The sequence below is a fragment of the Diadema antillarum genome, unplaced genomic scaffold, assembly GCF_040938485.1.
Source record: "Diadema antillarum isolate AM-2024a unplaced genomic scaffold, OU_Dant_1.0 scf00000231, whole genome shotgun sequence".
Classification (NCBI taxonomy): domain Eukaryota; kingdom Metazoa; phylum Echinodermata; class Echinoidea; order Diadematoida; family Diadematidae; genus Diadema; species Diadema antillarum.
The window spans coordinates 1,843,580-1,857,152 of record NW_027271120.1 but is presented as its reverse complement, the minus strand read 5'-3'; the positions used below and the strand labels follow the sequence as shown (position 1 = coordinate 1,857,152).

The 13,573-nt window shown below is 38.2% G+C and overlaps 1 protein-coding gene across 1 annotated transcript in view; it reads left to right on the top strand.

Annotated features, from left to right (window-relative positions):
- LOC139724816 (sestrin-1-like) overlaps nucleotides 1–13,573 on the top strand; it is an 81,934-nt gene that overhangs the window by 28,922 nt on the left and 39,439 nt on the right. Inside the window, exon 3 of the mRNA XM_071635940.1 lies at nucleotides 4,884–4,949. Coding sequence (XP_071492041.1) covers nucleotides 4,884–4,949 — 66 coding nt within the window. The remainder of the gene's footprint in view (nucleotides 1–4,883; nucleotides 4,950–13,573) is intronic.

The following is a 13,573-nucleotide window of genomic DNA, read 5'->3' as shown; positions in this document are numbered from 1 at the left end:
GGTAGGTTCATTAAAGGCATTACTGTAAAACATGATGTATTCGCGGCATGAAATTTTCGCGAATTGGAGTTGACAGCCTTTTTCGTGGTACAAAATTTTCACAAATTGCCACTGGCGTTCAATGCATATAGTGTAGACAAGAAATTTCGCGTGCATTTTAATTTTGCGAATCTTGGCGCTTGCGAAATTTGCAAAATTAAAATGCAAGCCAACATTCATCGTTTTACAGTATTTATCATTATTGCAGATGAAACAAAAACCCAGCTTTAGTACTTCAGAGTAGTTCTAAAATGTGAGTTCAGGACAGAAACAACTGATGTAAAATTTGTAATCAGTGTAATCAATGTTAAGTATTGTTATGTAAAATTTGAACTACTGTATAGTTTTTATAATGAAATTGTTTCTAGAATAAACAGTCTACAGTTATGGTTTATTGAGAAAAATAGTGGTGTCTCCTTATATTTTAGGCTTCATTGCATAATTGTTATATGGTAGGATGTTTTGTGGTACAACTGACCTACATTGTATGCATTTAAGCATCAAATAAGATATCTCAAATTGTTTTCAAATTTCAAATCACTGCTCCCAATGGTAAACAATAATTGTAAGGTCAAGTAGGCAGATAGGATCCCAGATTGTAAATACTATTCCACTGTTTTAGTAATGAATGGGATAAGGATAGGTGGTACTATAGCCTTTCATCTTGGACATGTGTTTATGTCAAAAAACTGATCTCGTATTAGGTTTTTCTCCCTTTGAAAGCATTATTTGTAGGCTGTTTTCACAACGCTTGAAAAAACGTAATTGCAACGCGAAATTACAATTGCGATTACAAGCAGGTTGAATTATCATCCGTTCACTACTCGAGGAGCTAGGAGGGCTTTGTGGATTCTGCAATTTTGAATTTCAGAGCAAGAAGGGGGAGGTGTCACTTTTTTCTGAGTACCCATCAATCACTCTTTAGCGGTAAATAACTTAGGCTTTGATTTGCAGTGCGAGCATTTGAGGAATGCAGTTTTTCTGTGGAAGTGGCTGAAAGGTCAGGGCAAGTTCTGCCCCCCCCCCCCCAAAAAAAAAAAAACACACTATACACTGAAACACAATATTTGATACATTGTTTCCCATTTCCTTTCCAAGTCATTAGAATGGTGCATACATGTACATTAACATTTATAACCTGACCTGCAGTGTAGAGCTTCTTTCGCAGGAGAACCAATTAAGTAGCCCCTGAGCATGTGATAGAGCTGAACTATCGTTTACACTGTACATATATCAGTAGCAATGAGGTCCTCCCACACATGAGATGATAAAACAACCAACTACATGCACTGACTGAACAACTAACTTGGACATGATTGTGAATTAAAAAGTTGGAAATATATACAGAAAAGTGATTAATTTAAAAAAATGTGGAACATCTTCATGTTTACTGTACATAGTAAGATACGTCTATTTATATCTAGATCTATCCATCTATATGTCTGTATATTCATCCATCTTGTACTTATATTTGTGTGTCTATGTGTTGATGTCTGCAATTAGTCTCCCAACGTAGCAGTCGATCATACATGTCTGCAATCAAGCACTATGCCCACGCCAAGACCATGCAAAGTTATTTTGGCTCGGCAAGGATTCGTAGTAATGGCCAAGAGCATCTCGTGGCATTGGAGTGCTGACGTTCATTCATCCCCACTGTGAGTGGGTGTTTGGACATGTGACGTAATTGCTTCCTTCGTTGCGTCCATTCTGACAGCGTGATCCCACGTGGGTAGCCCTTTGTGATGAAAAGCTCCTACGCCATCACGTTGGCAGTAATACAGAAAATGAATGGAATGCCTTCAGGAGCTGTCAAGCAGTCAATGGTCGGCCTGGTACCACACTTACGTAATAAAAGATTTGGGAGAATGGAAGTGAGGTAGTATTAAAAGTAGCCTGATGACCTTATAGTCTTTCATTTCAAGTCCTCCTTGTGATCACTACCTGGTAAGAGATTTATGATAGGAATTACATTGATGCTTTGTGACTGCAATTTAAGATTGTTTTAATTGAAAGAAAACAACAACAGACAAAGAGATACATTCAACATAAACCCGTCTCAGCTATCTTTATGTGAGAGCAAAGTCGTGAAATCTGATCTTCAAGTTATTTTGTAACATCCGAAAGTTATTTCCCTCAATTTTTCTCCTTATTTTTGTAATAGCAGACCCAAGGATGCCTTACACTGTATCTCTGTATCAATAAAAACAAAAATCAGTGCAAATCTTTGTTGTTTGTGTTGCTATTCGTGTCATTATGTTATTGACATGCTTGCTGAACAATGAGAATGCACACAGTGTAATGATAACGCAGAGTATAAACCTGTCCATATTGGTCTTGTGACTAAAGCATCAATCTGATTTTATGATTTACAGTTCGTTCAGTGATTGACACGTCTCAAGAAGTTTTTCTTTCTGACAAATTAGACCAAAAGAAAACCTTTCAGTTATCATGTGTAATGTGTGTTTGTGTGCAGGATAAAGAAAAAAGGAGGTATTGTTCCCAATCAATGTCCAACATGCAGTGTCCAAGCTCAATGATGAAACAAGACAATATTGTTTATGAGGTTTAAGGAGATACAGTGTTAGATGACTTTCTGCACTCCCATTCGAGTGTTCACTTTTTAGAAATGATGTTTTTAATGCATATATTGCCTCATTCATTGCTGAGCTGTTGCTGAGATATCTTTTAAGTCACTTATGACTTCTTGGGAGGGTCAATTCCTCATTAGGGTCTTCAGAGTTTCATCTAAAAGGTGCAAGACATGACACATTTTGTGTATTGGTGTGGTCCTTTCTGTAATGAGGGAAGCTTGATGCTAAGACTATTAAAAGCTGGTGTGATACTGCACAGACCTGTCTTCATGGTTTCTTCCCCTACATTCCAAACAGTCTTTGCATATCTTGACGGGCAGAAGTGTGTCATGTGCTATGGTAGTGGGAACATAATTATAGCATAGTGAAAGATAGGTAGTTGGATAGATGTATATTGTTTGACAGAAAGATAGAGAGAGTTAGATTCAGAGTAAATGTTCTGAAATGTTCATCTGTTTTGTTTCAGTTCATTTCAATTCAATTTATACTAGGTGTTACAAAAAACATTTCCCACTTTTGATCCTTAATAGTTTGAAAACTATACATCAGATAACACTGTCATTGATATAAGTAATAGGAGAAGAGTGTACAATTTAGTTGGAGGTGATTTGAATATGAGAGCATATATATATATTTTTTTTTGTAACACCTAGCACCTTACATATAAACCTGTATCTGCTAGGTTATTTTAAATACTAAGGAACTTGGCGGATAGTTGGCATTCACTTAACCCGTTCCATACTGAATTCTGAAATCCCCATAGACTTGATTCACAGGCCACCAGGTTCCCGTATGGAACGGGTTAATTCTGCCAGAAACTTACCTGTCATATTCAAGTCTTGCAAATACTCTCAGAAGCAACAATTGATAATCCCATGTGAAGGACAGTGTGACACAAAAGGGATTAGGAAGATGACATAATCCTTCATTCATTAACAGTATAGTTTCAGGTCACCTGTGAGGATTGACTTGAAAAGCAAACTACAATTTGTAGCTCTCATGCATTGTGCATGCTTTGTGATGACAACTGATGGTAATAAAGGCTAATTGCAGTTTCAGGCAAGTGATGCAAAGTGACATAATGCAGACCAATACAAATCACACACATACACCCACACACACACACACACATATAAACAAACAAACAAACAAACAAATAAACAAACAAACAGAACCTTTTATCAAACCCTAGTTCAATTTCTTTTCATAGGAGTCTGAGCTGCTGGAGTGGGGGTGTTCATATCATCACCTTCCCTGATAGTTCTACACTTGGAGTTTGCACAGGGAATGTCTGAAGTACAGTATATTTTACAAACAGCTATAGAAAACATAATACTCAGGGTATTGGTACACTTTAATTGCGCTTTTCAAGCTTGTGAATGGAATTATAAGGATGCAGCCAGTGTGTACCATTCCTGCCCTGGTACGGTATGGTATCTGTCTTAAAGCTTGATACTTTGTAGAAATTAGTCTATGATGGGACTGTATGCAATAATACACAGCGAAAATGTTCAGACAACAACAACAACAACAACTATTATAATGAATAAGAAGTGATTATCGTAATAGATTTAAAAAAATGATCATCTAGGGCATTGTCCGGAATTCAATTTCTTGGTCCAATAGGCAAGAGAAATTTATCGTAATTGATATAGACTCAAGTTTCAGTCATGTGCTGGCATGGTGTGATTTTAGGTCATACTCTGTGTTCGGCAGGAATGATCAGGTCCATTAATCATTTTTTTTTACTCCCATTTAAATGTGCCCTTTTCTCCCTTTTTGCTTTCTCTCTGTCCTGTATTCCACTCTTGTTATTTTTGTTGTTATCTATCTGGCTTCACCTTTGTATTGTCTATTGTTTTTTTTTCTCTCTCTCTTTCTTGCTTTTATAGATTTAGCTGGCATTACTGTGCTTAACCTCATGAGATTGATGTACAACAGTTAACTTAAATCACAACATTATGTATCAGCGTACTGTGCTATTCTTGAAGAAAAAATTGTCAACTGAGGTACATTTACTTAGTACTGAGTGTACATGCCAGTTGTGTGTGTGTAGTATTACCACTACAAAGTCAGAAATATGAATTTGCAAAAGAACCAAAGGGCCTGCAGGTTTACTCTGTATGTTAGCAAGTATGAATTATATTTTGCTGATGTGCATGCGCATCATTCAAGACAGTGCATGTGGAATAGGTTGGTCATTAAAAAAGGAGATATATGTTTCATAAATGTTTCCTTCTATTTTAAATGCAGGACCAAGGAGGAAAAATCCCAAGACAATGTGGAACCGGACCGAGTGCATTTATACCAAATCCTGAGGTAAGAGAATATGTTTCCCAAATATGAATATGTTGCAACCAATATATTTTTCAGTTTATACTTCAGCTCAGCTTGTCCGAAATGGTGCTCCTTATATATGATAATTGGATGACAAAAAAAGGAGAAAATCCTCCCCCAAAACAACAACAATAGATTCAACTTGACTTTTAATAAACTAAATAGTTTAGAATCAAAGATTACAGTGCAAGTTTCCTTAAAAGAAACCAAGGCTCAAATATAAATGCAGATCAAGTGAAAGCAGTAATATAAGTAGAACACATTAGTTTGAGGAAGAAAATTTAAGGAAAATGGGACAATCGATTTAAAAGTTATGAATTTGTTAAGTTTTTGTGATGTCATCACTGGTAAAGCAGACTGCTTCTCTCCATGATGTCATTGTAGACAATATATTTAAAAGAAAGAGAATATAAAGGTAATTCAAGATATTTTCACTTTTCTAGCATAATGAAAGAGCACTTGACTTATCCCTTTCAGAAAGCAGGGGGAGTGATATTACACTTATCTGTTGCAAGTTGAGGGAATGTGTACCTTTCATGAAAAAAAAAATGTTGAATTCTCCATATATTTTCTTTATACTGTTGTCCATAATAATGTCATGAACTGTAGAAGTCTTTTTATTCAGTGAAGACTGCACTAAAAATGTAAAAATTCATAACTTTTGAATCGATTGTCTGATTTTCCTCCAACAAGCTTTGCTTGATAAAAATGCTGCAACGGGTTTGGGCTGTCATGGTAATTGAGCAATAGAAGAAAAATATAGAGAAAATTCCTCATGTATTCATTTTTCTAGCATAAAAAGAATATTATACAGCTGTACCTCCTACGGAAGGCAGGAGAAATCACAATACCCATTGATATTCAGTATCATTAACAAGGAGAGGGAATGTGTATTTCACCAAGTATTGTGTATCGTGAAAAATGTAATGTTTTACATGACTGCTGACTCCAGCATGAATTTCCACAGAAACATTGTTCCCCCCCCCCCCCCCCCCCCCCCCCCCCATGGGGATGTCAATGACACGCAAAAATTCTAGCATCAATCAGATAGTTTATCACTCAGGATGTGAGTGTGATAGCAAGCATTTCTTAACCTCAGTTGAGGATTTTGATAATTGGTTTCTGGAAAACTATCGTCGATGGGTTATCGGGTGACTGACTGTACGGGCTCCCGAAGAGATTCGAGTTCGCTTAAAAGCTACCAGGGATTCCGCCTTCTCAGTTTTTTTAAGTGGAAGTGAGATTGACATGCTACCTCGAAGGAGAAAAGAAATGTGAGACGGGGACGATGTTATTGACCCGGGTTTCCTTGCTTCGTTTCCTCTCCGTATCCCCGTGGTGTAATCATTTGAATGTCATTGACATTGAAAGGTTGCTCTTGCATGTGGGGACTGTGTCTGGATAGAATTAACGCAAATCATAGAGCCCTATACCAACAAACACTTCCCGTGACTGAATGTCATTGGGTAGTCATTTTCCAGGGCGGGTTTGGCCTGTCTCCCATTGTTTGATTAATCATTGTCAATTACGAGCATCAGTGATTGTTGCCCAATCTGCTGTCATAATCATGCCAATGGAGGAATATGTACCACCATGTATGTTGGTATGAGACCTCACAACCATTCTGAATTTGGAGGAAAGAATCTACATTTTGACCATTCCCAGTTCTTGTTTCTATCTAAATTTTTCTTTCTCTTGATAATTTGACTACACACTGTGATGGGAACTGCCCTTTCTTTCCTACATTTGAGCAGACTCATTCCTATTTTTTTTAGTCTGACAGGTTTGGGAGTTCTATGGTATGTAAAGAATATATTTTATTGTGACTATGACATGTGAAGATGCAAAACTCTAGGATTCACAATCACAAATTAGTCTGAAAGTCAGGGTTTTATGACATTTGATAAAAATTCACTCAATCTAGACAATTTTGTAGTCTCAAACGATTTCACCAGTGCCCTGTTGAAAGTAATTTCCGTGATTGTTACTTTCTTTAAAGGCAATCACCATAACAACTACCAATTGGCTGTCAGGACTCTTGCTTCTTGCTGTAATGTGTTTATCCGTAAAGGACAAGTTCACCTTCATAGACATGTGGGTTGAGTGAATGCAGCAATATTAGTAGAACACATCAGTGAGAGTTTGAGGAAAATCGGACAATCCGTTCAAAAGTTATGATTTTTTTAAGTTTCTGCTCACTGAAGGCTGGATGAGAAGGCTACTATAGCTTGTGATGTCACATGTGTACAACGACATAAAGAAAGAATAAAGAAAATGCAACATATTTTCACTTTTCTCGCATAACAAGAGAACACTTGCCTTCTCTCTTTCAGAAGGCAGGGAAAATAATATTACCAGGGCTCGACACTAATGGTGGCCCGGTGGCCCGGGGCTACCAAAATTGAAAGTCGGGCCACCAAATTTCAAAAAAGGGCAAATTTGGTGGCCCACCTCGGGCCACCAAAATTTTTTGAAAAGTACGTCAATTAATTCGTAACTTTTTGCGCCGGAAATTAGCAGTTATATTTGTTTAAAGGATGGATGAAAGGGACTGAATGAGTGCCTGAGCGTGAGTGTTGCGAGTTTGTTGAGGTTTATTTATGAGTAGATGTATGTCCAACTTCCAATTCTTACTATGACTGGATAAAACTTAGATATTTGACTCATTAAAAAAACAGGACTTTTAATGTTTTTATTGTTTTTTTTCGGGGCCACCAAATTTTTCTCTCGGGCCACCAAAAATTTGAAATTGAGGATTTTGGTGGCCCCATCGGGCCACCAAACAAAAAAGTTAGTGTCGAGCCCTGATTACCCTTAACATATGTCAGTAACAAGTCCAAGAAATGTACACTTTATTCAAAAAGTGAAGTTTTGTGAAATTCTCTTTTTATTTTCTTTATATCGTTGTACGCATATGACATCACACACTGTAGTAGTCTTCTCATCCAGTAGTGACTGCGCAGATACTTTAAAAAATTCATAACTTTTGAACGGATTGTCCGATTTTCCCCAAACTTTCACTGATGTGTTTTACTATTGTTGCATTCACTCAATCCACATGTAGATGAAGGTGGACTTGTCCTTTAAATTATTTTTATGGTCATGGAATAGTCTCTGCTTGCAACATTCCTTCTGTTCTTCTTGTTATTAGAACTATAAACGTCAATCATCACTGAATAGATGCAAAGGTTATCCCATGTCATCAGTTTGCTAGTCAGACTTGGTGGCTTGCACTTCCTCTATAACAAATAAAATCTCAATAAAGGAAGCTGAAATGTAAATGACTTCCTGTTTGTACATCAAAGGAGATAGATATGGATGTGAAATATGGCATCGTTTCTTTACAAGTGCCCCGCACCATGACAAGAGGTGTCAATTTTTTTTTTTTTTTTTTTTTTTGGGGGGGGGGGGCAATATTTTGTCCCTTTTTGCCCAAAAATACTACAGAGTTCTTGGAAAATACTCTTTTTCCCAAATTACATTCCTACACATGTCTATGGCAGAAAAGGTAAAAATACTTTTGAACACTCAATGTTATTTAAAAGGTTGGCATTCCTGCTGTGAGTACACATGAAACTGTTGTGACATTACTCTAGAACATGAACATTTTATGAGTTTGGATTATAAGTGTATGGTGGTTAAAAACACATAGAATGATGTTATATCATTCTACTTTTATTAAATGTACAGGACAAACAATTTTGAAAATGCTGTATGGTATAGGATAAGTTCTTTCTGCAGCAATTGCAGCAAAATTTATACAGATATTGTAAACAGGAGTGGATAATGATTTGCTTTTTATAGTTAACCTAAATTTGTAATAAGTATTCAAATACATTATTTTTTAAATTTTTTTGATAGTCTTGACATACCAATAAAGACACTTTCCCTTTCAAAGAGGTCTTCATCTTCAGACTAGGTGGGAGAATGTCATGGCACGAGTTCATATTGCAGAATGAGAGGTAAATGTTTACGTCACTCAAATATGAGGGTGTATTGATGGATAAAGTGGGGCTGTGGAGTTTCATTAGTGACCAACCCACCGGGAGACATCCAGACATGCAGTCTGAGAAAGGAGGCATACGTACTGTATGTGCATCCTTGGTCCTTCGTCGCTGACGGCAGCGTGTGAGAAGACGCACGTTCGCAGGAAGATGCTGAATCTCCGCACGTATTGGCGTTTGCAAAGTGCAAGCCGCGGGGTGGCAGCACCCAAATTTGGCCACTGCATGACGTTTTACCATAGAATGGGAGGGGTGGGGTGGGGATGCAGATGACATTAGCACTTCCTGTGTCACACTCCAGAGCAGAGTGAAGAAATTATGCAATTATGTGAACATGTAGATTCACCAGCAGGGACAAAGTTTGGCTACTTTAATTCAATGTTTTGTTGATGCTTTATGTAATGAAAAGAATAATACAAGAACACCGCATGTACATCTTCATACATCAGGGTTACTGAAGAGTATAAAGGGATAAGCCTTGGGTGAAAAAAAAAATGGTAACGTATTTTTTTTTCCTTTTCTTAAAGCTATGTTTTGTCTTTTAAAACTCTGAGCAAAATTCTCTTTTTGTAGCTCTACATTCATATATTTAAAGTTGTTTTAATCTTTGGATGAAACATCATGCAGGAAAGTTGTCGATAGAGGGCAGCCTTCCTGAAGCACTACAGGAGTGAGAGAGATCGAGACGGTGTGCACACTGTTTTTGTTGTTCGCGTTAATACGCACTTTTGACATTGTTCTTAGAAATGGACTGATTATCGTGAACTGCGATTCATGGCAGGAAATTGTAGGAAATTGGGTAGATCATGGGACTTCTGGAGCAGTTTTGAGTGGATCGCCCCTTCCACGAGAAGTGTGCCAGGGTGCATGGAAGAAAACAAATTGTGTATCAACCTTGTGTGGAAATAAATATAACACATTCATCATATTGGCTTTATAAATGGAGAAATCTTGGAGCGGCTTTGGCTTTTGACTTCAGTATTACTGCAAGTTTTCAGTGGGATAAGGTCCTTTGAATGTTATTTCCTGGATTAGTGTTCAACAGCCAGGTGTGAGAAAGCAATGGGTCCTTATCCATGGTGCAGAAAGAAGGTGGGTGATGGAGACAGAAAGTTGTCGAGAAATTCTTGTCTATGTGCATGAAATTCTGCAAAATTCTTTGAATTCCTTGACACTTTTCCAAATGATCTGGGTAAGTTGCTCTGTAACTTTTGAGAATCTTTTTAGTATCGTAAGTCTGATTGAGTATGTTACCATCGATAAGATGTTGCTTGGTAAGACAGGGACAGACAGGCTTTGTCGTTGCCAGTGTGCTAAAGGAAATTTCCGTGCATAGAATTTGAATACATTATGAAACTTGCGTCCTAGCATGAGTAGCCGTCAAATATGTGATTTAATTTTTTTTTTCTTTTCTTTTTATAGAAAAGGCTCCGATGCAAAGGGATCTTGTTTGTGCAAACAAAGGCAAAACAACGAAAGTTGCAGACCTGACTCAAAAAGTGAGTCTGGTCTTCTAATAAAAATGGGAAAAAGAGACTGTCATGTGCAAAAGCCATTATAGCACGAAATTTGTGAACAAAAGTGGAAGACGTCCATAGTCGTCTGGTGCCTGCACTGCCAATAGATAATCAAGTACCTGACAAGAGCATTGTGCTTTCCATGTCCGTAGAATGTGAAGGTGTCAGAGTTCATTGAAGAGCACTCATGCATGACGTCTTGGAGGGTAAAGCATGCCTCCCCCCGGCTGATAGCCCCATGCTCATTGAAAGTCATTGATCGACAGATCGCTCTCTTGCTGATCTTGCCGACCGGGGAAGTGCCAGGTGTGTGTGCCACTGGAAGTTCATTCCGTTTTAAATGTGGTGATGGTGGGCCGAGGGCCAGTCATGGGACCATGCGTTCAGGGACTGATCTGTCCGTGCTCATTACTTTCAGGGCATGAACGATTTAACCCGTTGAGGATGAGTCCCGAGTATACTCGGGCAGGTGTCTATGGGAAATGCATGTTGTAGAAAAATCAAGCCGTCCTAAACGGGTTAATGTGCAAAGTGCCATGGAATCTATGAGATAGCAAGGCATTGTAAAGGTTTCCGTGTGTATCAGTGAAGAGAGATTTTGCATTAAAAGTTATGAAGGAATAGCATTAATTCTTTTTAAGCAAGTAAAAACAAATTACATCTCTAAAAATATTATATCTTACCATGTACCTGAGAAGTCACTTAGGCCTACATGTAGATCTATAAAGTTAAAAGTATGAAGGCATACTATAAATGTTGGATAAGACGGTTTGTTCATCCGGGGGTGTGTGTAAAATGTATTAAAAAAGAAACGTAATTTCCGGATATATGTTGCTTTTTTAATCTCTGGAAACAACTGTCATCAAACTTCTTAGGATGTCTTTTGTCACTTTGTGGAAAACTATTAGCTTTAATAAACTCAGCGTCCTTTGCTGTGCTAATATTTTAGATAAATCTTGACAGTGTGCCAATTAATACCACTCCCAAATTTGAATGCCATATGAATATTTGAGAATGCAAATAAAGGCTATGAAAGTGATCAAACAAAATAGTCAAGTCTTGCTAGAGTGAGGAATTTATATACTGATGTGCATCATCATTTTTGAAAAGCCTTGGGATGCGAGCATGTGAAATCACAAAGAAAATAGATACCGGTACTAAAAAGAGAAGAAAAATGCATTACAAAATGTACATTCTGTACTTTTAGACAGGTCATTCCACTGTTGAGATTGATGCTAACTTATTTCGGTATAAATGTCAACCTCTTGCATTCTATTGTTTACCAGATGACATTGCAAAATATAAGTGAGGAAGTGACATCAAAAAGTGGTTAAATGGTTAAACTTTTCAGGGAAGTTTATGCCAGAGACTTTCGGAAACTAGTCGAGTTTATCTTGTCAGTACAACTCTGCACACAAGGTAAGCCCACGGTGGAGATCAAAACCGGGGGCAGGTGTTTGTTTTGAAGCAGTAGAAAAGCGCGAGCTGTTTTTTTGGGGGTGGGGTGACCGAAGTCGTGGCCTTCCTGTAGGTTGTGGCTGCCCTGCTGAAATCCCCAGGGTTGTCAGCAGTAGTTTTCCACTTGCAGCTTTACTGGAATCACCTCAGTTTGCCACTTGTCAATATCACAGCTCTGTCTAATGGATCAAATCTTCTTCTTTCTGTTTTTTCAGCCCCATTCTTAGTCCACTTAGCATTACTCTGTAATGCACTACTGAAATTATTTCTCCCCTTTTTGTAAAGCCTTGCTATAGGAACATTTTCATCATCGTATTTCATCTCCCCTTTATCTCCCTTGAGGTAAAATTATAATGTCATCCGGCGTCTTGATGTTTCTAAAACTACATTGTATATTGACACTCGTAGTGACTGTGAATGTCCATACAGTATATGTACATGTATATTGCCTGATGTGCTCTCTAATGGAGTATAGACCATAGCAGCCTTTGTCACAAATTACAACGTACAGTTTGTATGTGACTGTCTATACAATGTACATATATGCCATCTCTGAAATGGTTACTGTATACGCTGAATATTTCGCAAGGTTTTTATTTTTGCGAATTTCGTGAGTCAGGTGCTATTTGTGAAATTAAAGACACGCGAAAATATTGACTCTGATTCCGATGTGAATGTGACCTACGCGTGTATATTTCTCCATTCAGTACAGGACTCCTTGATGGCGAATTTAACCACTCGCGAAATAATCGGGAATTCCTGATTCGCAAAAATTTAGACTCGCTAAATATATGGCGTATAGGCCTACAGTATTCGCATGTCCTCAGCATGTGTAGGTCAACGGCCATTGGTTTCAACGTACTCCAAGAAGACATTGAATGTGCTGCATAAAGAAAAGTGCGGCAACAGTAGATTGGGATACACAAAAGCGACTGTGTGAGTTGGAGCGCGAGCATTCAATGGGGTCCTGTGGAGATGTTTTACCGAGATGTTAATGGCAGACAAGATATGTGACAGCTGGGAGAGGCGATATGGAAATAAAGTATACAATGAATAACCCAGATATAGATATGTCAGCTCACTCGTGATGATTTATGAACTTGAAGTGTTACTGATTTGGTCAATGAGACCAGTTATCTCTGTGGTATTGCATCAGCGGCCTACTTCAGCTTGGCCATGTGACAGGGCAGACCTTTTATTTGAATTCATTCCCAAGATGTGCTCCCTGCATTGGCAAATCTTTGTCTAGACCTGACGGTCTGTAAGGCTCAGAAACAGATTCCTTGCCCGCTTTCTTCTTTAATACCCAATTTGGAAAAAAGAGATCAGGGGGATTCATGACCAGGTTTGTGAAGTCTTGAGGAATTCTCCGACAAAATGCCTTCATTTGATGTCCTCGTCTTAGTTAAACCAAGGTGGCCTCGCCCATCTCTCTCTCTGCTGCTGCAGTCTGCTGTGAAGTGGAAAATGTATGCTTTTTGGCAGTACAGATTGATCCAGCTTGCACAAGCACGTCCCAAAGCACTTGACCTTAAAAGCGGGGTGACATCTTCCTCCAGCCCTTCAGGAAAGAGCAGCCTTGTCCTGATGTCAGGGTGCATGAAAACAGTGTGCCGGTTATTGTGTG